This window comes from Vigna unguiculata, chromosome 3 (genome assembly GCF_004118075.2).
Source record: "Vigna unguiculata cultivar IT97K-499-35 chromosome 3, ASM411807v1, whole genome shotgun sequence".
Lineage (NCBI taxonomy): Eukaryota > Viridiplantae > Streptophyta > Magnoliopsida > Fabales > Fabaceae > Vigna > Vigna unguiculata.
This window is the reverse complement of record NC_040281.1, coordinates 16,717,816-16,743,266: the sequence shown is the minus strand read 5'-3', so window position 1 is coordinate 16,743,266 and position 25,451 is coordinate 16,717,816. Positions and strand designations below refer to the sequence as shown.

General features: G+C 40.3%; 2 protein-coding genes across 2 annotated transcripts; one reads left to right on the top strand and one right to left on the bottom strand.

Moving 5' to 3' along the window:
• Nucleotides 1–1,080: 1,080 nt before the first annotated feature.
• Nucleotides 1,081–1,632, bottom strand: LOC114175090 (uncharacterized mitochondrial protein AtMg00860-like). Its single transcript, XM_028059849.1, has one exon. It carries the CDS (start codon nt 1,630–1,632, stop codon nt 1,081–1,083), a length of 552 nt encoding a protein of 183 aa, XP_027915650.1.
• Nucleotides 1,633–7,996: 6,364 nt separating this feature from the next.
• On the top strand, nt 7,997–10,103 carry LOC114179123 (glutamate decarboxylase 1-like). Its single transcript, XM_028065347.1, has 6 exons — nt 7,997–8,097; nt 8,254–8,458; nt 8,582–8,997; nt 9,073–9,326; nt 9,414–9,466; nt 9,621–10,103. The coding sequence occupies exons 1-6, from the start codon at nt 8,012–8,014 to the stop codon at nt 10,086–10,088; spliced, it is 1,482 nt and encodes a 493-aa protein (XP_027921148.1). The 5' UTR covers nt 7,997–8,011; the 3' UTR covers nt 10,089–10,103.
• The last annotated feature ends 15,348 nt before the right edge of the window (nt 10,104–25,451 follow it).

The window sequence follows — 25,451 nt, the reverse complement described above, 5'->3', positions numbered from 1 at the left end:
CAACTGAGTGCCCAAAGTGTTCTGCAACGATTGCTAGAACCTCGAGGTAAATCTCAGATCTCTATCTGATATGATACTCAGGCACACCATGTAATCTGACTATTTCCCTCACATACAGCTCTGCCAGTTTATCTAGAGACATCTTATGATTAATGGGTAGAAAGTGTGCGCACTTCGTCAATATATCCACTATTACCCATATGGAATCATGTCCCCTCACTGACCTTGGTAGATGCATAACAAAATCCATGGAAATACTGTCCCATTTCCACTGAAGAATCTCAAGAGGCTCTAACGTACCACTTGGCCTCTGATGCTCGATCTTCGCTTTTTGGCACACTAAGCAAGATGCTACATAATCTGCCACATTAGTTTTAATGCCAGTCCACCAAAAGGTGGCCTTCAAGTCCTTATTCATCTTAGTCATACCTGGATGTATGCTAAGACGACTCTTATGCCCTTCATCCAAGAGTATCTTCCTCAATACCCGACTGTTGGGTACACACACCCTCTCTCTGAAACGCAGGATACCATCTCTACCCATCCTAAAGTCCTTTCTCTTCTCTGTGCCCAACTCACTAATGACATGCTGCAATTCTTGATCCTTACCCTGTTCTACCCGAACCTCACCCAGAAACTCATTAATGATCCTTAACATGCTGCACCGTATGTGACCTACCTCCATATCTAATCCCAGATTCATATCTCGCAGCTTCTCGATCAATTCCAACTCTTTAATCATCTTGGCCGACACATGAGCTTTCTTCCTGCTTAGAGCGTCTACTACGACATTAGCCTTACCAGGGTGGTATAACAGCTCAAAGTCGTAATCCTTCAGATATTCTATCCAACGCCTCTGCCTCATATTTAATTCCTTCTGATCAAACAAGTATTTCAAACTCTTGTGATCACTGAATACCTGAAATTGTGCCCATACAAGTAGTGCCTCCATGTTTTTAGAGCAAAAACCACCGCCGCTAATTCCAAGTCGTGTGTAGGATAGTTTTTCTCATGTACCTTCAATTGACGAGATGCATAAGCAATAGGTCGTTTCTCCTGCATCAACACACAACCTAGACCCTAGTATGAAGCATCACAATACACCTCAAACGTCTTGGTTGTGTCAGGAATAGCTAGTATAGGTGCAGTGGTTAATCTCCGCTTCATGTCCTCAAAACAGACTTCACACTCGTCTGTCCAAGAAAATGGTTGGTTCTTCCTGGTGAGTTGAGTCAATGGACTCACCATCTTGGAGAATCCTTCCACAAAACGCCTGTAATAACCAACCAGACCCAATAAGCTTCTTACCTCAGTAACTGTCTGCGGTGTCTCCCACTTCACCACTGCCTCAATCTTCGTTGGGTCCACCGCTATTCCTTGGGCTGAGATTACATGGCCCAAGAACTGTACCTCCTCCAGCCAAAACTCATGCTTTGACAGCTTCCCATATAATTTATGCTCTCTGAGAATTCCCAGCACCACTCTCAGATGCTCAGAGTGTTCATCCCGACTCTCCGAGTATATCAGTATGTCATCAATAAACACGACCACAAACTGATCCAAGTACGGTCGGAACATTTTGTTCATGTAGTCCATGAAAATAGCAGGAGCATTTGTCACCCTGAACGACATCACTACATACTCGTAATGCCCGTAGCATGACCTGAACGTCGTCTTCTGCACATCCTCTAGTTTGACTAAGATCTGATGATATCCAGACCTCAAGTCAATCTTAGAGAACATTGCGACTCCCCTCAGCTAATCCAACAGATCATCTATCCTCAGTAGTGGATACTTATTCTTTATGGTCAGCTTATTCAACTGATGGTAATCAACGCACAACCTCGAACCGCCATCCTTTTTCTTTACTAGTAGTATCGGTGCTCTCCAAGGTGATGCGCTCGGCCGGATGAACTTCTTCTCAAGCAAATCTTCTATTTGCTTCTTCAACTCAGCCAACTCCGTTGGGGCCATTCTATAGGGCGCCATGGACATTGGGCCAGCTCCAGGGATAAGATCGATGGTGAAATCCACATCCCTACAAGGTAGCAACTTTGGTATTTCATCTGGAAACACATCAGCATACTCCTCCACTACTGGAATCACACTGATCTTCTCGGCGGTGTTATTCTTCTCTGCATGAGCCACTATCATAAAGTAGGTGGCTTCGGCTTCTACTTCGTTTATCGCCCTCTGAGCCGAGATTAGCTTCAATCCCTCATGTTCTGGGAATACCAAACTACGCCGTCCATAATCAATTATGATGTGATTGTTAAATAGTCAGTCCATCCCCAAGATTACATCCAGTCCCTCCAAAGGCAAGCACACCAAGTTCACCTTGAATATGCGACCTGCCACTTCCATTGAACACCCAACGCAGATTGAACTGGTAGCCACTTGACCTGAGGAGGGAGTTTAAACAAGCAACTCACATCCCAAATCGCGTTTCACCAAATTCAATCTCCCCACACACGTATTAGCAATGAAAGAATGTGTTGCTCCAGAATTGAACAACACCAAAATTATCTGACCCTACAGTAAGCATGGTTCTAGAATGAGATTACCTGATTTAGTAGCCTCTATGAAGGTCAATGCAAATACCCGACCAGCCGCTCTAGCTCTCGCCCATTAGTAGCCGACGGGAACTCAACCAGTTCCATGCCCATCATGTGTCCAACCACCAAGCACATCCCAGACCCCTATTGGACTTAGTCCTTCAAACCCAAACACCACACCACATGCATATACATCCTATACTTAGGATAAAGTAGCCAAATCACACACACAAGCACACACAAACATGGAATTTCGCATAAACTCGCTTAAGCTAGGGACTCTCGCCCAAGCTAAGCCCTCAGCCTCGCTTAGGCTAATTCACCTCGCCTGAACGAGCTTAAAACAGCAGCATCATCATGTTATCTCGCTTAGGCGAGATCCTCTCGCCTGCGCGAGCCATACCATCGCTCAAATTATCACACACCTCGCCTGAACAAGGATTCAAACAACCAACATCAATTCCCATCGTAAACTCGCTTAGGCGAGCCATTCTCGCCTAAGCGAGCATTCCTGTCGCTCAGAACTCCAAAACCTCTCGCTTGGGCGAGATGTCACGCTCAAAGCTCCCAAGTTTTCTCGCGACCTCGCTTAGGCGAGTGCCTCTCACCTGAGCGAGAGACCATGTCGCTCAACCCTTTTCTTGGTCGCCTAGGCGAGAACCACGAACCAGAACCCAAAGTGAGACTCTACAACTCTCGCTTAGGCAAGGTGGACCCGCTTGGGCCAGACTTGCAGGGTTTTGAGTCTATTCATGCACACACTTCGCCAAACACAATTCCAAAACACTAACCAATCATTACCAGCACAATGTAATGGCACAAATACATCAGAATCATGCTTAATAACCGAATTTTCATCCCCGTTGAATACCAAACTCGTTACTTTCCTAAAAGAACTATGCAAGACCCCAAACCCCACATTCAACTCATGTGAAATATCAAAGATTTGACAACAACACTAAGAGTACCCAATTTCTCAATCACAAACGCGTGTAATATCCAAATAATTATACCACATACAAATCCAATTTGAGCACAAAACACAGTAACACAAACCATATGAAAATACACATAAATTCAGCACCCCTAACCTGAATGTTTGATTGAGATTGGGAAGAAAAGTGGAATTCATTGGTTTGCCAATGATTTGACACAGACTCTCTCTCAATTCAGCCCCTTACACATCCAAAACCTCACCTGGTTTAATGCAAAAAACGGGATTGGCTTTAGTGTGGGCTTAATGGCTATTCAAGTCCCTTAGTTGGATGATTTTTTTTCAGCACCTAATGGTTAGGTTTTCTTTGCCTTTTCACATTCAAACCACAACTAATAGTTAGCAAAAATAAAGCTTACTCTATGCCCATCAAGGTTTGAACCCATGACCTTCCACTCATAAGAACAAAGCATAACCACTATGCCAAATCACATTTGGTGATAACCATTATAATCTTATGATTATACTATCACTCACCATTCACAATTACATTACCAAAACAAAATAATAATAAACTATGCAACACATAATTGGCATACATAGGACTCAAACCCAAGTCCTCTCACACAATCAAAGTACTCTCAACCATTTGAGCTAGTACTTTTCCACATCACATCAAACAATAATTAATGCCATAAAGGCTCTTTCTACTCGAATTTATGAATTAATTAATTATTTAATTAATTAATTTCACGGGTCTTACATAAGCTATATATTGTCTTTCATATTTCCTTATAAATAGCCTTTAATGAAATGACAAGAGTTCCCACTACAAAGCAAATTGAATTAACAAAGCTATTGGCTTTGTTTCCTCTCTAAATAGCCATGAGATAAAGCTAATGGGGGTGGACTTTGTTGGATGGCAGCCAAGCCTTGGGAGAATAGATTGATCATTGAAGGCTTAATTGATCTCCATGACCATTAGTTAGGTTTAATTGTATGATGACTTTAAACTTGCATATGTTTAAGAACGAATTTCATGTTTGTTTTATCTTAGATTATGTATTACAGTACTTTTTATAACACTATATATTGAAGTTTATTGTTATTTAGTATAATTAAATATGCAACATTTATATGATGTAGAAAATTAAATATAAGCAGGTTGAATTAGCCACCGATTTAGAACTAGTTTAGCTATTGATTTAGTCACCAATTTAGCCATTGATTTAGCCACTAATGTTATTTTACTTATATTAAAAAACATATTTATTTATGACCGAATTAGTGACTAAAAATAATTTTATTAAATTAAAATTCATTCCTATTAGCGACCGAATTAACAACTAAAAGTTCAGTTGCTAGATTGGTCTCCAATACATGTGATCAAAATTTTAGTGATTGATTAGCAACCACAATTTCAGTGATTATTTAGCAACCAGTTTTAATATCGATGGCTAACTGTTTTACGACTAGGGTTTGTGACCGAATTTACCCATTTATCAACCGATTTCGTCGATGGCTAAAATGTTTTTTTTTGTAATGTTAAGAATTAGACTTGCTATAGATGGTATGAATTATTGTGGGAACTTAAGTAGTAAATATAGTTCATGATCAGTTTTGTTGATAATTTGTAATTTGTCTCCTTTGTTGTGCTTGAAGAGAAAAGATATCATAACTACAAAAAAATCCTTCAAAAATGACCAATTTCAGCGAAAAAAAAAATAGTCATTATATGTAAAGAAACATGATTTATACTTAATTGAAGCATGTGCAAAAGATTGTGTATAGGCATCGAAAGTTCCTTTTTCGTAGTCATCCTTACTATAGAACGAAGAAAACATTTCATGGAAAGCTGGAGGATAAAATTTTATCGAGACATCGCAATAATGAAAAAGTATATATATGAACAAGTGAAAAATATTTGTCCTTGCTTTAACTTATGGGTTAAATATGTTTTTTGTCCCTTAACTTTCAATGAAATTGGAATTAGTCATTCTTTGAAACTTTAGTCCAATTTAGTCTTCCAACTTTTGAAAATATATGGATTTAGTCATTTTGACCACATTTTGTTAAATTTATTTGACGTTTTAAGCAGCATTTGAGTTGTTTGTATCGTTTGACACATTTCCACTTCAATGCTATATGAAAAACACTTTTGAAATGTCAAATAAATTTAACAAAATTTGATTAAAATGACAAAATCCAGATATTTTCTAAAGTTGGAGGACTAAAGTGAATCAAAGTTTCGAAGAGAAACTAATTTTAATTTTCACCGAAAGTTAAAGGACAAAAAACATATTTAACCCTCAATTTATTATTATATGTTTTTGTGGATCATTTATGCAAAAAGTTATGAGATCCTCAAAGTTTGGCTATTGCACTTTGTAGCCTAAGGAGTCACACCTCCTTTCTTGAAGTCTCCAATATTTTTCATCATGCCTTGCCATCCATGGTATGGAGGAATACGTGATGTTCTCCTTCTTATATTTTCTCTTTTCCTTTTATCCTCTTCTCTTTTCAATCTTTCAACTTCAACCTTGTACATTGTCGCTTGTGGAGAAAGTCGAGAGATGATAATTTTGAAATCGTACCTAAATTTTGAAGAATAACACAAAACTAACCAATTACAAATTAGCAAGTTAGAAACAAATAAAAAATTTGCCTCACATGTGTGTCTCTCGACCTTGACGTAGAATTAAACTAAGATGTTCACATTTTAATCACACTCTTGACAAGAGTAATTAAACACTTAAAAAGTTGAATTACTTGAACGTTAAATGAAATAGAAACAATTATATCATCTAATCCTAATTAATCTGAATGGTTAATTCAAAATAAAATGGTTGGCTAAAATCCCACTTATTCGATTAAGTAAATTCATATCCTCTCTCTTAATAAAAAAATATTTATTTTTGATAGTGCTTCAAATTCATATCCTCTCTCTTAATACAAAAAATATTTATTCATATCAAAATATTAAAAAAAGATAAATTTAATTTTCACTCTCAAAATTCAAGTTTAGAGATGTTTCTGACAAATCTTCTATACCAGAAAGATGTTGATTGGATATTTTAAGTCGTTAACCATATTTGATGAATTATTCATGTTCATATTATCAAAAAGTCAGAATGCGAGTTTTTTTTTTTGCCTACCGCTGAATATTTCTTAGTTAAGGGGCTACGTGCTTAAATATCAAGTTTATGCTTGTTTATTCAAACTCAATCCAAAAATTCAATACATAAGTAACGACACTTTTCTTCTTCATGGTCAAACTTTTATGCGTTATGAAAAACTCCACTCAAGTTTCGCTAAGAAAATTATGTCTTAATTTAATTTAATTAAATATTTACGTGGTACTTCATAGTTTAAACTTAATTTTATATTATAACAACTGTGAGTTGTAAAATCGAGACAGAATATCCATCAATTTTACTTACCTATTAAATGAGAACTACTCCTTAATAAAATTTCTCTTTCCGATTATATTTGTGTGTGTGTGTGTGTATATATATATATATATATATATATATATATATATATAAGTCTTTTATATATATATAAAAGACTTCAATTTCAAACTTCGCTTAGTATAATTTAAGATTATTTAAATGAATGACTTTATACTTTTTTTATTTTTAGAGGAAATAGATGACTTTCTATGACCAATAACAAGTTTAGGATATCAAGACCGAAGAAGTGAATTTATTGATTGAGCCACTTCTTTTGACGTGGTTGTCAATGTGGGTTACTAATAAAGCAACACTAAATTAAAAAGTTAAACATTGGTTATTTGACTTCTTTAAGTAAATCTGGCGAGTTAATGAGTATTTGTTTTTTAGTTTAATATGATTGGAGTGTAAGAAAATAAAATAATGAAGCTAAAATTATTATTTTTTTCATGAAAAAAATCAAGTAAATGGCTTTTAAAATATAAAATACATAAATAATTTTAATTTGCGAAAAATTAACCTAATTTCTTAGAGTTACTCTTTATTTTGTCTTAAAAAAGTTGTTGTTAAATAATTTACACAAACTGAGTCGTAATTAATACTAATTTCCACTAATTAATGCGATAGCTAGCTAGCTAGCTTGGGTGTGATATGAGTTTCTATTGGGACGACGCCAGTCCCATAAGGGCTTCTGATGACGGAAAAATAAGTTAGTTCACGAACACGTATATGACCATGCAATATAGTAGTAAGAACGCGTACATAATCACTTTTCTTTCGCTATCTCCTTTTTCACAAAATTAAATTGTTCAGAAAAAAATCTCAAGTTGTGAATAGTTTCAAAGTCCTCTGCCTTGTGTTGTACGTAGTTAATCAATGCGAGGAAAAGTAAATTCGCAAACCAATAATGATTCTCACCTTCTTACAACCTATAAATATACCACAACTTTGCTTTCATTCAACACTTGCAAACAAACCTCATAATCAACTTTACCCAACAAGCCATATAGTCCTTGTTGTCTCTAAGATCTACAACACATTATTAAACTACTTTTATCAAACACTTCACCATGGTTTTTCCAAGACCTCCTTCTGAGTCTGACCTCTTTCTTCATTCCAACTTTGCTTCTCGCTATGCAAGAGACTCTCTTCCCAGGTATAATATACTGATTTCTTTTTCTTCATGGCTCTTCCTTTTAATGTCTATGTCTTCATTCAATATTATCATTATTATCTTTCACTTCAATATACTATTTGATCATGATTTTCTCTGTGGGGAGTTAATTAATGAAGTGTTGTTTTGGTGATGCAGGTTCAGCATGCCTGAAGACTCCATGCCAAAGGAGGCTGCCTACCAGAACATTCACGATGAGTTGCAACTTGATGCCATTCCAAAGCTTAACTTGGCTTCCTTTGTCACCACATCCATGGAGGAAGAGTGCAACAAACTCATCATGGAATCCATCAACAAGAACTATGTTGACATGGATGAGTATCCTATCACCACTGACCTTCACGTACGTTCTCATAATCTTTCCTTTTCTTTATATGCTGGAATATCAGATAGATGCTAGAATTTTTTGGTTCTTATTCACCACCTTCGATAACTTTATTTCCTTTGTGTTATCTTTTGAAAACAGAATCGGTGTGTTAACATGATAGCACGTTTGTTCCATGCTGATATTGGAGAAGATGAGAATGCTATTGGAGCAGGAACAGTTGGCTCATCAGAGGCCATAATGCTGGCAGGGCTTGCATTCAAGAAGAAGTGGCAGAACAAGCGCAAGGCAGAAGGCAAGCCTTATGATAAGCCTAATTTGGTGACTGGCTCCAATGTGCAAGTATGTTGGGAGAAATTTGCCAGGTATTTTGAGGTGGAGTTGAGGGAAGTGGAGGTGAGGGAAGGCTACTACGTGATGGATCCTGCGAAAGCAGTTGAGCTGGTTGATGAGAACACTATTTGTGTGGCTGCAATATTGGGGTCAACTTACAACGGAGAGTTTGAAGATGTGAAGCTCTTGAATGACTTGCTGCTTCAAAAGAACAAGCAAAGTGGGTAAGTAATATTGAATTAAGTAGCTATGATCATCAATTGAAGTGTTACTGATTTGGTATGGTTATGACATGACAGATGGGATACACCAATTCATGTGGATGCTGCAAGTGGTGGTTTCATTGCTCCTTTCCTTTATCCAGAGCTGGAGTGGGATTTCAGGCTGGCATTGGTGAAGAGCATAAATGTGAGTGGACACAAGTATGGTCTTGTTTATGCTGGTATTGGTTGGGTTATTTGGAGGACAAAGGACGACTTACCCGAAGACCTTGTGTTTCATATCAACTACCTTGGAGCTGACCAACCCACCTTCACCCTCAACTTCTCCAAAGGTATTTCTTTACAATCTATGCATATTGCTTCCACACCTTCATTGCATATATAATCATACCATATACTTACCTTATACTCACATGCAGGTTCTAGTCAGATCATTGCTCAATATTATCAACTAATTCGTCTTGGCCAAGAGGTGAGTTCATATAGTTGGACTTATCAACAAGACTCTAATTATTACAACAAAATCAATCTTATATGTCTAATCAATGATAACATTTGAGTAACTATCCATCACAATGGTGGATGAACTATGATATAAATCCATACCTCTCTTGTTGAATTTGTAGGGTTACCTGAGCATAATGGAGAACTGCAGAGAAAACGCAATGGTGTTAAAGGAAGATTTGGAGAAGAGTGGGCACTTTAACATACTCTCAAAAGACAATGGTGTTCCTGTGGTGGCATTTTCTCTGAAAGACAGAAGGCAGTACGATGAGTACAAGATATCAGAGATGCTGCGGCGCCACGGTTGGATAGTGCCAGCTTATCCAATGCCACCTGCTGCTCAGCACGTCATTGTGCTCCGTGTGGTTATCAGGGCTGAGTTTTCACGTACTCTTGCTGAGCGCCTTGCGTTTGACATACACAATGTGCTGCATGAGCTTGAAAAGTTGCCTCCCCCCACAATGATGAATAACATTGAGGAAGAGAACAAGGACTTGGTTGATAATGGAGTTAAGGAAACTACATTGGACGCACACAGAGCCATTATTGTTCAAGAATCAAACAAGCGCCAGAAAGTTATGGCTGCCTAGTTAGGGGGCTCTTTCTCATAATACCAATAAAATAAGGAGCCTTTTAGTATTTGTTCTAACTCCAGCCATACTCTACCCTTAACTATAGTTTACTTTATTTTGCCGAAATGTTAGGGAAAATTTGCTTATAATTTGATGTCAATTGAGATGTGTAATTGGCATGTATTACGTTTAAAATGTTAACGTAACTTGAATATGAAAGTTTTGTTGTTGACGTTACTATTATCCTTTTGTCTGTGGGAGTAGCCAGCAAGATAACTGATTCGATAACCGTGTTAAGTGGAGAGTAGAAGAAGGAAATAAAATTAAGTTTTAGGAGGAGAAATGGATAGAAAGAACAACTCTCACTTGTACTAGATTCTATGCAATCTCCAATTGCAAAGAAAGAATTACAAAGGACTTGGGGTGGAAACATATTATCTGGGTTTGGAATTTAACTTGAAGAAGAACTAGATCAATGTGGAAAACAATCCAGAAAGAAGGATTATTGCAACTCAGGTCTGGCCAAAAGTTTAAAAGAGATTGTGTGAAGTGTGGGACAAAAGAAGACCAGTGATCATTTACAATCAGATTAGCATATAATATACTAAAAGGTACTCTAGGCGTGGAAGACCAATGATAACTGTAACGTCCCATTTAATTAATAAACGTAATTAAAGAAACGTCACACACAAATGATACTATTTAGCAATCTTGGGGTCCTTAACCTAATCCCTACAAACTAGGCACACCACGATGCCGAAAGATTACAGGATAACGATTTGACTAAAAGCATATAAATCCAAGAACAACGAATACATGGGCCATAGCCCTAATGAAAAGCCCAACAGAAACTAAAGTCCAATCCACGTGGACTATGCAGCAGAATTACCATCTCCCTGTTGTCCACGGATGTTCCTCGTCTCTGCTCACACCAACAAGTTGATGATCATCGCAAAAGAGAGTACCACACAGCAGAACACACAACAACAAAAGTAGGGTAAGCTAGAGCATAAAATCATTTCATTAATGGATTCAGATACATTTCACAGTCCAGCATACATACATCACACAAGCATGTTACGACCTTCCAAACAAAATACACTACGACTCGACTCGACTCATCCGGATATATATATATATATATATATATAACTTGGTCGGATTCAACGGACGCTTGCACTTGTGGATACCTCTGCTCACCCCCGAGCTATGTGTTACAAGTGTTTCATTGAATCAATTTCCCTCACCACAAGGTTAGCCCTTAATGAATTTCAGGCCTCCTACTACTCTCACCACAAGAGTCAGTCCGCTCTAAGTGAGACTAACTGACCCCTTAGAGTGTCAAGATGCAGTCCTTACCTTGAATTCTTACCTAGTTATACAGATGGGGCACCACCATGGGCACCCACTAACAGGGGCCATGGAATTACGTCCCGACCACTGAAGCGCAGCCCCGGAAGTCTCACCTAGAGACCCCAAGGAATTACATGCTGACACGGACCAACATTCATAAATCAGCAATACGAGAACATTAAATCATATTTACAATTTCATACCAACCCCTGGGATTAATTCCTCATACGTATCACATTTTGAATCCATACCACTAGTCATCACCACCCCATGAGTCTAGGGCCTCATCTCATATCAATACCATGTTACTTTAGTTCCAATCCACTCATTCATTTCACATGCCAAGTTCCCACAATACCCATCATTCACCATTTATGAATCATGTCACGCATACATAGCACTCCATTAGGCATATATCCATACATATGTACATGTATCTCATCATAGCAATCATACCCAAACAATTCCAATCATCCGAGAGTAAACACACAACCAAAACACAACATTGTCTCGCCCAATCCCTCGCTCAAGCTGAAGGGTCTCGCTCAGGCGAGTCCCCTTCGCCTAGGCGAGGGCTCAAAAACACCAAGAAAGCAACGCGGGATCTCGCTTAGGCGAGACCCCTCTCGCCTGGGCGAGATGCTCGCTCGCTCAAAATAAAGAGCGAGTCGCCTGGGCGACCTCTCGCGTAAAAGGGTTTGCGCGAGTCTCTGTTCGTCTCGCCTAGGCGAGACTGGCTCGCTTGGGCGAGATTAGCAGGTCTCGCCACTGTTTTCCTGCAACAGTGATCCACGCCAGCCCATCCCACATATATTAACACATTCACAGCTTATCACAACATCATACCAGCCCCATAACTTCAAAACGATAGTTCATAACATAACAGAAACGAAATATGAGAGTGAGCTAGAGCTTCCCTACCTGGAAATGGGTTCGTACAGGACTTTCGACACACAACCAAGGAGCATAGCAGCTCTAGAAACGCACTAAAGAGTTGAAAACAGAAGGTACACGGGACAAAGGGGGCGGATTAATACAAAACCCTAACTGTGAAATACAAAGGAAAAGCAATGGAACTCATACGATCTAGAAAGGGCACTTACGTGGAGTAGGAACTGGTTCGGAGCTAGTTCGAGAAGGCTTGGGGAGGAACCCTAGCAGAGCATCCTATGAGAGTAAGGGAAAAAGACGGCTGGTTTCTGAAAGTGAATGGAAATGGAAATTAGGGCAACACGAAGGGCTCTTATCTCATGGGCCAGCCTTTAGGCCCACTGCTGTAGGGCAGCCCTTAAAAGGAAGTAGAATAAAAAGGGGCCTTAAAATAACCAACAATTTTTCATACAGCCGTACGACACCATGACATGGTTTCTTGATCTAATAATTGAATTAAAATTTGTTGAGCTGGCACATTCACCTTTTAATTAAATAGTAAAATAAAAGGAAAACTAAAGAGTCGGGCAACAGGAAAGTGAACCTTAGAAGTTGGATAAGGGTGAAAGAGGGATGGAGAAATAAATTGGTGATGTAGAGAAATTGAGATTCATACAGAATCATCTCCCAACATTATTTCATAGAAAAAACATGAAAAATGTAATGATAATTACTATCCCTTCTCACTGACCAAAAAATTAACTTTTCTAAATTTAAGTCTATCTTAAAAGTAATAAATTTTATAATGAACTATAGGTATCACGCGTAAAAAATCACATTTTTGGTTGGTCTCCAACTAACATACGTAAATTTATTTTACAATTTTTACAATTTCGTTCTCGTGCCACTATTTTTCCTCTAGATAACACACCACTGTTTTTCTAGCATCATGAGTTTTCTCCAACCAGAAAACTCCAACCTCAAGTGGTTTTTCAGGTGACTGTGACATAAGTGTTGGGTTGATTTTACGTGGCTACTACATTTTGGTGGTCGCAGATATAATTGTGGATGTTCGGTGTGGTTGCACTACTAAAAATTATCATATTACATGTGAATTTTCTTGCAAATTTGTTAAAAAAATTTGCAAGAAAACACTTTTTCCTGTTATTTTTTCTAAGAATTTTAATTGGTAGATAATTCCTTCGTGGGTAATTATTTCCTACAAAATTATAAAATTCATAAATATTTCCTACAAAATTTGTTGCGAAAAGTGTTTTATACAAAATATTTTGCAAAAAAATTGGCAGCAATTTCCTACAATTTTTTTTTCATAACAAAATTTATAAGTATATCCTACAAAAACAATTTCAAAACAAAATTGACAAGAAATATGAGTTTTTTTAGTAGTGTTGCATCGACAAAGTGTGTGGTAACTAGAGTTTGTTGTAGCTTGCGTTGTGGCTCGCAGTTTGGAGCATCTTTAGTGTTGCTACGTGATAGTTGTTCATTGTTGTGTGTGGTGTGTGCGCTGTTGCACATCTTATTTGTTCTTCCTGCGAGCCTCGGATGATTTGGAGTTGCGCAATGGTTTGGTAGATGTTTGAGGTGGCCTGCATGGTAGGAGCTGGTGGTGTAAAGGTTGGCCATGGACGATGATGGCTACATGAAGATGGGAAAGAGGAAGATGGTGGTGGCTACAGTGGATGGTGCAATTGTTTTTTAAATTATGTGAAGAATTTACGTCTTATATATATATTCTAGATTTACGTCTGACTAGAACAAACATAAAAGGCCAAAAATAACACACGTAAAAACCCATTTTTGTGTTGGTGCTTGATCAATGTTACCTGAAATCTGAAATTGATAGTTATGTATTATGCATAAGGAGTTAGAGCAAGGAAGGGTTGTTCTAGCAAAGATGAGCAAGAGAATGGGGTGTTTGGAGCATGTTTGACACTTTAACACCTGAAATTGGTTAAGGGAGAGTGTTTGTTGTATAAGCGCATGTGGTAGCTCTTGAGACTCCAATCCTCCATTTGTTTGCAACACAATGGTTATTAAATACTAAATAGAGTGAAGACTCCCTTCATGACTGTAAAGTAAAAAATGGTTATAAATATCTAGGGTTAAGTATGTTTTTAGTCCCTTAATTTTTATAGAAAATTGGAATTAGTCAATCCTTGAAATTTAACCCAATTTAGTCTTCCAACTTTAAAAATGTTTGGATTTAGTCATTTTAATGAAATTTTGTTAAGTTTATTTGACGTTGCAAACACATCTTAGGATAACATTTGAGTTATTTATACTGTTTGAGACATTTTCGCTTCAATGTTAGTAGAAAAACGTGTTTGAAACGTCAAATAAATTTAATAAAATTTGGCTAAAAGGACTAAATCCAAACATTTCTAATGTTAGGGGACTAAATTGGACCAAAGTTTCAAAAAGAGACTAATTTCAATTTTTCATGAAAGTTAAGGAATCAAAAACATATCTAACCCTAAATATCTATTATACTTAAAAATTGAAATAGAAAATTTAATAAATGTAAAGCTTCAATAATTAACTAACTTGATTCTAAAAGTTTGTAAATGTAACTTATTTGTACACTTCCTTAATTGCTATATTGTTGATGGATAAAGGGAGCACGATAAAGTTGAAACTTTATCTTAAGTACGTGCTTCTAATTGACTTTTAATTCCAAATCCTTATTAAAAGGATTTTTTGTTTTTTATCATACTCATGCAAATGTAAAAATGTCCATACAAAGATGGAGTTTATGAGGCTTACCTTAGTTATCTTATTTCCTTATTTATTATTATTATTATTATTATTATTAAAACTAACAAGATTTAATGTGTTGAATATTTAATTTAAAATGGTAAAATGTAAATTTTAAAAGTTCTTAAGTAAAACAAAGAGTCATTATATTTCAGAAAGAATAATTGACTTCATTATCTTCTTTCATCGATCTCAGTCTATATAGATCGTATAAAAAAATGACAACACAATATATCACATATCTAAAATTGAACAATGAAAATGATTGAATTAACATTGACAAAAACACTCCAACTTGTCATTGGGTTCCTAAACTTCTTGTTTGGTTAATATGTTCTTTCTATTTGTGTTGATGTATTTTATTCTATTTATTGAAGTTGTATTACAATTATAAATGTGTTTTTGTCGGGATTTGTTTAAGGATTAGGGCTTAGGTTTCTAGGATTATTCTATTTTTTAATTATTTTTATTATTAATGATTAATCTCAAAGTAAACTTTGCAGGTTTTTGAAAAAGTTGAGACTTGAGAATAATAGAAAGAGACTTGAGACTTCAAGATATACAAGTCTATGGTGGAATTTACTTTCTTGACAACTAAAATCAAATTTTATTGTTTAACTCATTCTTTTTATACACTTATTAGTAGTGTTTTATATACTATAATTTTTTTTATATAAAAATATATAGATATGACAACTAGAAAATTTGAATTAGGCTATTCAAAAATTCAGAAGAAGACAAAATTTCAGGCTTTAATTGCATCACAAAAGAATAAATTTATATAAATAGATAAGAAAAATGAATTAGAAATTACAAGTGGGTGTTTTTTGAATGAAAAACAATATAGATATAGGTAAAAGTAGAAGTGACAATGCTGGTCGCCCCAGCGCGTTTAGGTCTGCCCGCACTTGGCCCGTAAAATGCAGGTCGGGCTGGCCCGCCTTGCTTTGATAATGCAAGCTCAAAAGTTTGGCCCGCCTTGCATAGGTTCTAGCCCGCAGGGTGACCCGTTTTTTTATTTTTTAATTTCGTATGATAAAGTTTTCAGTGTTCAACAAATTTGGAAAGTTTAACAAAGTTCACAAAATCAAACAAAGACATAGGAAAATTGAATGATAAATTGATAATCTAACATTTTCATCATGTCCATATTTGTACTTTGTCATGCACGATGAATTCTTCAAAAATACATATCACTTGTCTTTTTCACTTATACAAGAATTTGAAACGTCTATGCAAAGTCTAACAAGAGAGTAACCAACATACATAAGTGCAAGTTTTTTGTTTTCTTCGCATAGACCGCGGGTCAGCCCGCCTTGTCCCACATTTGGCCCACACAGTCTGCGGGTTATGTAGGCTAATCTTTTGCAGAGTCAATATCTCAATTCGTCCCACGATTTTTCGGTGGGCCTACGGACCAGCTTGTCAGGTCAAAAATATATTGTCACCATTAGATAAAGCATATATATATATATATATATATATATATATATAGAGAGAGAGAGAGAGAGAGAGAAAGAAGTAGTTGGTGATAATGATAAAATTCTCAAAATTTATGATAATGACTAAAAATATATATAAAATGATTAGATGAATTAGCCTTATTATATATTAAAACAAAAGTGTCAATGAAATAAATTTGGACAATTTAATAAATAATTTTACATAAAAAAAATTAAAAAAACAAATTTTAAACAAAAGACATCATTCTTTAGTTTGTTTTAGGTTTTCTAAATTCCAAAATAGGAAATTTAATGTTTAAAAACATATATTATTTGAAAATTGGTGTATAATTCTTCATTAAATAATAAAATTTCAGTATGATATAACATTATGAAAACATAAGTAAATCTTCATTATAAAATTACTCAATTATAAATATTTGATATATAATTGACGTATATATATTGATATAGTTTAATAAAAAAATTGAAAACATGCTTGTCATTGGTATAATCTATGTATTGACATGTAACTCTTACGTTGCTTATTGTTCCTGCAGACAACAAATAAGATGAGTTAGGCACAAGTGTCACCTTACCATGTAGTCCGCTATCTCTTCAGTTGGTCTCTCCCCGGTTGATACATGTCAGCTTGAACCCAAGAGGGGTTACCTGCAAAAGATTCTCTGAAGCTCAAGTAAGTCAAAGCTCTTAGAGAGTCAAATTAGTGATTAATGAATGCGTACCTTTAATTCGTGGGGTCCATGCGCATTTATAGAGTATTAATGATGTTCGTTTACCTAATGGGATGGGCCTTGGTTTGGGCCCTAGCCTGGGTTATGAGTGGGCCTGGGCCCAAACCCAGGCCCTTCAAGGTCTATCGAACGCCAAGACCTCCATCTTACTAAGTCTTCGAGGGCGGTCTGATCCGTTTATTTCTTGGCTTATCAGATGTCGTCCTTGGCCGTGTACTATCCGTGTTGGCCATTTTATTGTTATTTTAGCCTTTGTTCATTTAAATTCGAGACCATGGCGGCCCAGGTTGTGTACTTGGGTTGTCTCTGACATGTTCGTGAGGTTTATCATTTATATGGTTAAGTCGACCAGGTCCAGTATGAGTTAGATTTACTCGGCCTAGGCTGAATATTTGGCTGCCTTGATGTATTTCTTATTTATTTGATTGAGTTCGGTTAGGTGTGGTACACCAGTCTCCCAGCCTTGTTCGATGTGAGTTGTTGGTCAAGGGTGATATGTGTTGGTTGTGTTGGTATGCTAGCGGAACCGGCTAGGTGTGGTACACCAGTCCCCCAGCCTTTAAGTGTGGTGAATAGTGTTAAGGCTAAAAAGTGGTAACCGTCAGAACGTAGGTGAAGGGGTGCCAGGGGTCCAATCAAGAAGTTTTGGCGCCGTCATTTTTCAAAAGTCGTATCTTTCGCAATGATGGTGTCGATTGGTCTGGGGTTTTATTTTGGCGGGAAGAGTTTTCATCGTTTGGGACCCTGAACTATAAATATAGGTTTGAAAACGGGTGAGAAGTTACTTGTTTCATTTGTGATAGTTCTGAATTCAGAGATCTTGTGCGCGTCATACTGTCCGACTAGTTCCCAAATTCAACCGACATCTTCTCGTAAAAACGAAAATAGGTATGTCTAGTAGTGATAGCGTGTCTACGTCTAGTAGTAGTGAAAGTACCGAGTCGGATAGAAGTAAGGATAGGCAACTTGGCGGAGAGGGTACGAGTTCTAGGGTTGTTACGAGTGGGATGCCAATGGAGATTGTGAGGGAGGTTCGAGAGGATCCTCCGAAGAGTTGGAGGAGAGCAACTGGCCGGCGAAGGGTGGCTATGGGTGGGCAGCTGTTGACGTTCGTGACCAATCATCTTTGTTCAGGTGGTCCCGTCTGCTGAACTCTTGGTTAAACTGCACACCTGTCATCTCCAAGGGTGTCAATGGGGACATTGTTTCTCTAGAGAGGGTGAGTGCTATCGACCGGGTATGCCATGGGCAGGAGGGGGCTACCGAGAAGTTTTTCTACATGTGTGTGCCACTTTTCTCAACTTCATGTGCGATTGCCGTTAGACGATTTTACCATGGGCGTATTGCGGGCGTTGAATGTGGCACCTACACAGCTACATCTGAATAGTTGGGCCTACTTGCAGGCTTTCCGCATTCTGTGCCAGTCCTTATACTTGGAGCCCACTCCTTATGCTTTCTTGTATTTTTACGACACCAGACCTCGGCGGTCGGCTACTTGGCTATCTTTGATTATTCATCCCAGCATCAACAAACTGGATGCCTTCTCCCAGTCTTTCAAGCATTTCAAGGATGGGTACTTCAAGGTCGTCGTTAAAGAAGGAGGAAAAGCTTATTTTTTGAACGCAGACGGAAGTGTCAAGTTCCCTTTTAGTTGGACAAACAATCCTTCTCCGTATAAGGACATGGGGATGGATGAATTGTCGGCTGGTGATAAGGAGGTTGTGGAGACCTTGTTGAAGTTTGTTGATAAGTTGCCCACTAAGGGCCTAGGTTAGAGTTTATAATTCGGTGCACCTGATAATAGATATCGAAGGTATCTGTTTATTACTTAAGTTGTGTTAATAATACTAAGTTGTTTTGATCCGAGTTGTGATGTATTATTGTAGGGCATATGGCGCAGTCTGGAAAGAAGAATTTGGCACTTTTTCAAACGTTGAGGAAGGAAATGGCCGCTAAGGCCAAGGCGGCCTGGAAGACTGATGTTCCCAACTTACAAGAATCTGTGGTGGAGGTGCACGTGCACAGCGGGACGAAAAGGAAGGCTGAGCTTCCGCCTCGACCTGGGAAGGGAAAAGATGTGAAGAAAGTAAAGGCGACCCTGCTTGGAACGGGGTCGGCTAGCGGAGCGGGGTCGACCAGTGGGGAGAAGGGGCCAGAATCTGGGTTGATCGAGCTGCCGGAGATATCTGTGAGGAAGGACATTTCAATTACCCTCCCAGATACCATCGTAAATTCTATTGACAACATGGACGTGGAGCACATTGTGAGAACAATGGTCGAATTTGGGAGCAAGGCTTTAGTTTTGAGCCGACGTGTGGGGTCGCTTTATAGGAGAGAAGTGAAGGAGGGTGGCCGGGAAAAGGTGGAGGAGTTGTAGGGGAAGGTGGATAAGCTGGAGGAGGAAAAAGCTGCGTTGGAGAAAGCAAAGGAAAGTTGGGAAGCGGAGAGGAAAAGGTTGGCAACATGGAGGGTTCGTTGCTTGGACTCTGAGGAAAAGTTGAATAAACGTATAGGGGAATTGGAAGAGGACTACGATGATTTGAAGGACAAGTATGATGGAGTTGTTGGTGAGCTTGATGATTTGAAGAACAACATCATACAGGAGCACATCAACGGTTTTGAGAAGGGATTGCGGCAGGCGGCTTTTTTCCATCAGGATGTGGACGTAACGGATTCGAGGTTTGATGTGAATAAGGATGTTATTGACGGGAAGTTGGTCCAGGAGGATGAGGACAGTAAGAATGAGGAGGCGCAAGAGAAGGTGGCGGAGGAGGAGAAGAAGGCGGGCGATGCCGAGGATGCACCTGTCCCCATAGACTAGGATTTCTGTCTTAATTGATTCGAGAATATTATTTGAGCCTGTCTGTAATATTTGGTACATTTAGCTACATTGGTTTATTGCACTTATGTTTAAATGCGATTAAGGTTCTGCATGTTATGTATGTTGTGTTTTGTTTATATGTGGTGTATGCGTGTCGCGATAAGTCATAAGATAAGGGTATTCGGCCCAGGCCGCTTACTTGGGGTAAGGGTGGGGAACTTAAACGAATCACGCATAAGATAAAGGTGTTCGACCCAGGCCGCTTACTTGGGGTAAGGGTGGGGAACTTAAACGAATCACGCATAAGATAAGGGTGTTCGACCCAGGCCGCTTACTTGGGGTAAGGGTGGGGAACTTAAACGAATTAAGCATGAGATAAGGGTGTTCGACCCAGGCTGTTTACTTGGGGTAAGGGTGGGGAACTTAAACGAATCAAGCATAAGATAAGGGTGTTCGACCTAGGCCGCTTACTTGGGGTAAGGGTGGGGAACTTAAACGAATCACGCATAAGATAAGGGTGTTCGACCTAGGCCGCTTACTTGGGGTAAGGGTGGGGAACTTAAACGAATCACGCATAAGATAAGGGTGTTCGACCCAGGCTGCTTACTTGGGATAAGGGTGGGGAACTTAAACAAATTAAGCATGAGATAAGGGTGTTCGACCCAGGCCGCTTACTTGGGGTAAGGGTGGGGAACTTAAACGAATTACGCATAAGATAAGGGTGTTCGACCCAGACCGCTTACTTGGGGTAAGGGTGGGGAACTTAAACGAATGCAAATGAAAAACACATAGAAAGTCGTATAGTTGGGAACCCTTCTTTTTATTTATTGAATAGGGGTGCCTCGTTAAAACCTCCTTGGTCAAAACCCTCCTTAGGGAAAAAAGGCCAAGTGAGGAAAAAGAGTACACTCGGGGTTACAAGTATTGGTTCGATTACAATACACATTCAGCTGAAGTAGAACTTGAGGTGGGATACATTCCAAGTGTTGGGAATTTCTTCCCCAGATAATTGTTCTAGGCGATAAGCTCCTCCTCCTGCATCTTCTCGTATGCGGTACGGGCCGTCCCAATTGGCGGAGAATTTGCCATCCTTCTTCCTGGCACTGTTGGCCATTCTCCATACTAGGTCCCCGATGACGATTGATCGTGGACATAGTTTTGCATTATACTTCCTGGCAGCTCGTTGTTTTGTAGATAAATTGCGTATCTGGGCTTTTTCTCTGAGTTCGGGTAGAAGGTCGAGATGTAAGGCCATGTTTTGGTGGTTGTGGGTTGGGTCGTATAGTTCTCGGCGCAGGGACGACTGGCCAATTTCTACTGGTATCATGGCGTCTACGCCGTAGACTAGGCTGAATGGGGATTCGTTTGTTGATGATTGGGGGGTGCATCTGTAAGCCCATAGTACTTCTATTAACTCTTCGGGCCATCGACCTTTGGCGGTATCTAATTTCTTGCGCAACTCTACGAGGATGACTTTATTTGCCGCCTCTGCTTGCCCATTGGTTTGTGGATGTTCTACAGAACTTGTGATGTGCTTGATGCCTAGGCCAGTGTAGAATTTGGCTAACTCCTTGTCAATAAATTGTCGGTCATTGTCTGTGATGATGGTATGTGGTATGCCATATCTGCATATAATGTCCTTCCATACAAATTGTTGGACTTGCTGGGTCGTGATGGTAGTTAGCGGCTTGGCTTCGATCCATTTAGTGAAATAATCGACGGCTACAATTAGAAATTTTACCTGCCCTTGCCGGGTGAAAAGGCGCCGAGGATGTCCATTCCCCATTTAGCGAATGGCCATGGGGACAGTATGTGGTGTAGTTGTTCATGTTTCTGGTGAATAAGGTTGCCATGTTTCTGACATGGCTTGCATTTCCTGACATGATCCTGGCAGTCTGCTTCTATGGTCGGCCAGAAGTATCCGGCTCTGAGAACTCTGGTAGCCATGGTGCGTGCACCGGAATGATAACCACAAATTCCATCATGTAGCTCTTTGATGATATATTGGGCTTGCTCTGCCGTAACACACTTAAGTAAGGGTTGGCCATATCCGCGTTTGTAGAGGTCATCGCCTATCATGGTGTACTTGGCGGCCTTAGCCAGCCAAGTTTTGTACGCATCGAGGGGGGGTTGCCGGTTTTGAGGTATTGAATGTAGGGGGCGGTCCAGTTTTGGCTTTGGGAGGGGGTGACGTTGTTGGCTGGGGTGTGGGTTAAATTTTGGCAAGTGTGTGTGATGGAAGGTGTGGACAGTGTTTGCTGTAGTAAGGATCGGTGAGGGTTTTTGAGCTTGGAACTGGCCAATTTGGAAAGGATGTCGGCCCTGACATTGTCGGTTCTTGGGATGTGTTCGACGCGGACTTGTTCAAAGGTGGATTGAATGACTGTAGTGAGTTTGGAATCGGTTTTGCACGTTAACTTCTTGACGCCTACTTCGCGGGCTAGGGAAAGGCCGGCGAGGATGGCTTCGTATTCGGCTTGGTTATTTGACGTTTTGAAAGCAAAATGAAGGGATTTTTCGATGAGGATGTCGTTGAGGCCTTCTAAGACGATGCTGGCGCCGACACCCCTTGGATTTAAGGAACCATCTACATGGAGTGTCCACTGGTCCTCTATGGGTGTTTGTTGTAGGTCGTTGACGAAGTCTAAAAGACACTGGGCTTTGATGGGGCCGTGGGGTTCATAGCGGGTGTTGAATTCTGACAGTTCCACGGCCCATGATGACATGCGTCCGGCTAGATCTGGTTTTTGTAATATTTTCTGGATTGGGTAGTCGGTCTTAACAGTTATGGTGTGGTTTTGGAAATATGAGCGGAGGCGGCGTGCCGCGTGGACCAAAGATAGGGCCAGTTTTTCTACCATTTGATATCTGGTTTCGGGATCTTGCAATGTTCTACTCACAAAATACACAGGATGTTGTATGCCTTCTATTTCTTAAACAAGCGCGGCGCTGACGGTATAGTTGGTGGCCGTGATGTATACCAGCAGGGTTTGACTGGTGTTCGGCCATTGGAGGTTAGGTGGGGAGGTTAAGGTTGTTTTAAGTTTTTGGAAGATTTGTTCACAGTCATCAGTCCACGTGAACCGGGTGGATTTCTTTAGGAGTTGGATTATGGGTTGGGTTTGTTCGGCTAGTTTGGGTAGGAAACGAGAGATGGCTGTGAGACGGCCAATGAGACGTTGGACCTCCTTAACAGTAGTGGGGTTGCGCATTTCGATGATAGCCTTGCATTTTTCAGGATTGGCCTCTATGCCGCGTTGGGTTAACATAAAACCAAGGAATTTACCCTGGTCAACGCCGAATACGCATTTGTCGGGATTGAGGCGAAGGTTATATTGGCGCAGCGCGGAGAACACTGCTGATAGGTCTTCAGCGTGTTGGTGATGACTTGGGGACTTGACAACCATGTCGTCGACGTATACTTCGACACAGTGCCCCGTTAGGTGGCTGAACACCTTGTCCATTAGTCATTGGTAAGTTGCCCCAGCGTTTTTGAGGCCAAAGGGCATGACTCTATAGAAGTAGTTGGCATCGTCCGTGATGAAGGCGGTTTTGTGCATATCTGCTGCGGCCATGGGGATTTGGTTATACCCTGAATACACATCCAAAAAACTAAGCACCTTGTTTCCTGCCGCGCCGTCCACAAGTCGATCAATGTTGGGTAAGGGGTAGGCGTCGCGAGGGCAGGCCTTGTTCAAGTCCGTGTAGTCTGCGCACATCCGCCATTTGCCATTGGCTTTCTTCACCAAGACAACGTTAGAAAGCCAAGTGGTGTATTGAGCTTCTTCTATAAATCCTGCGCTCAGTAGCTTGTCGGCTTCAACCTTGGCTGCTTGCCGACGCTCTTCACCAAGCTTGCGTTTTTTCTGGGATACATAGCGGACTTCTTTATATATGGATAGTTTGTGGGATGCCACCTGGGGTTCCACTCTAGGGAGGTCGGCGGCCGACCAGGCGAAAAGATCTGTGTTGTTGATAAGGATAGGTGTGATGGTGGCACGCTCGTCAAAGTTTAAACCGGTGCCTAGATTAATAGAGTGGCCATTGGGAAGCTCTAGAGGAGAGGTGTCCTCAACTGGTTCGAGGCGGACATCCCGGCCTATTCTAGGGTCAAGGTCTTCGCCGGATAGGGCTATGCTGGAACTAGGGGGTCGTTCGATATGGTTGGTTTGTTGAATTGGGAGTTGTGGTCGCAAGCTGGCCATGTAGCATTCGCGTGCCAAGCGCTGGTCGTAGTGTATGGTCAGGATGTCGCCGGATGGGGCAGGAAATTTCATGGCCAAGTGAGGGGTGGAGACGACTGCGCCAAGGGTATTGAGGGAAGGATGGCCCAGGAGGATGTTGTAGGATGTTGACGCGTCGACGATAAAGAAGCGGATTGGGATGGTTTTGGTCTGGGTTCCATCCCAAAAGATGGTGTAAAGGTCAATGTAGCCCCGGGTGGATACCTGCTCGCCAGAAAAGCCATATATTGGCTCGTCATATGGGACCATGGTGGTGTTAGGAAGTTGGAGTTTTTGGTAAGTGGCCCAATATAGGATATCAACAGAGCTGCCCTGATCAACTAGGACTTTCTTAATAGCGTAATTTTCGATTTCAACAGTGATGACCATGGGGTCATCTTGTTGGTGGTCGAGGCCGTGGAAGTCATCATCTGTGAATACGATAGGAGGCATACGACGTCTGTGGTGGGAATGAGTGATGTGGTTGATGGATTGTATATGGCGGAGGTGTCTTTTTCTGGCAGAAGAGGTGGAGCCTCCGCTTGCGAATTCACCAGAGATGGTGTTAATGGTGCCTCGTAAGGGGGGGTCGGCAAGGGTGATGTTGGTGCGGGCGGGCTCTGGTTCTTGATTGTTGGGTTGGGCGGGGTGTCTGTTATGATGGGAGTCATGTGGTGGACGTTTGTGGTCAGGTCGAGGGGGGTGACAGGATCGAGAGGAGGAGGAATGGTCGTCTCTACGGATGAAGCGGCGAAAGTGGCCAGCACGGACCAGTTCTTCTATTTTATCCTGGAGTGCTTTGCATTCTTCTGTGGTGTGGCCATGGTTGCGGTGGTAACGGCAATATTTGGTCATGTCGGCGTTGGGGGGTGTGGTTGTCTTGCGTGGTGGAGGGATTAGATCAGCTTGAAGGGCTTCGTCGAGGATGCGGGAACGGGCTATGGTAAGGGGGGCGTATCTAGTGAAGCGAGGTTGGCGGGTTTCGCGTGGGCAGGTATCAGGGCGTGGGTTAGGTTGTGGGGTGGGGTTGGCGGTGGTGGCTGCGTAGTCGTTGCAGAATTTAGTGTGAAGTGTTTGCATTTCCTCCATGCGGACATAGTCGACTGCACGCAACTTGAGTTCGTGCATAGAGGCAGGTG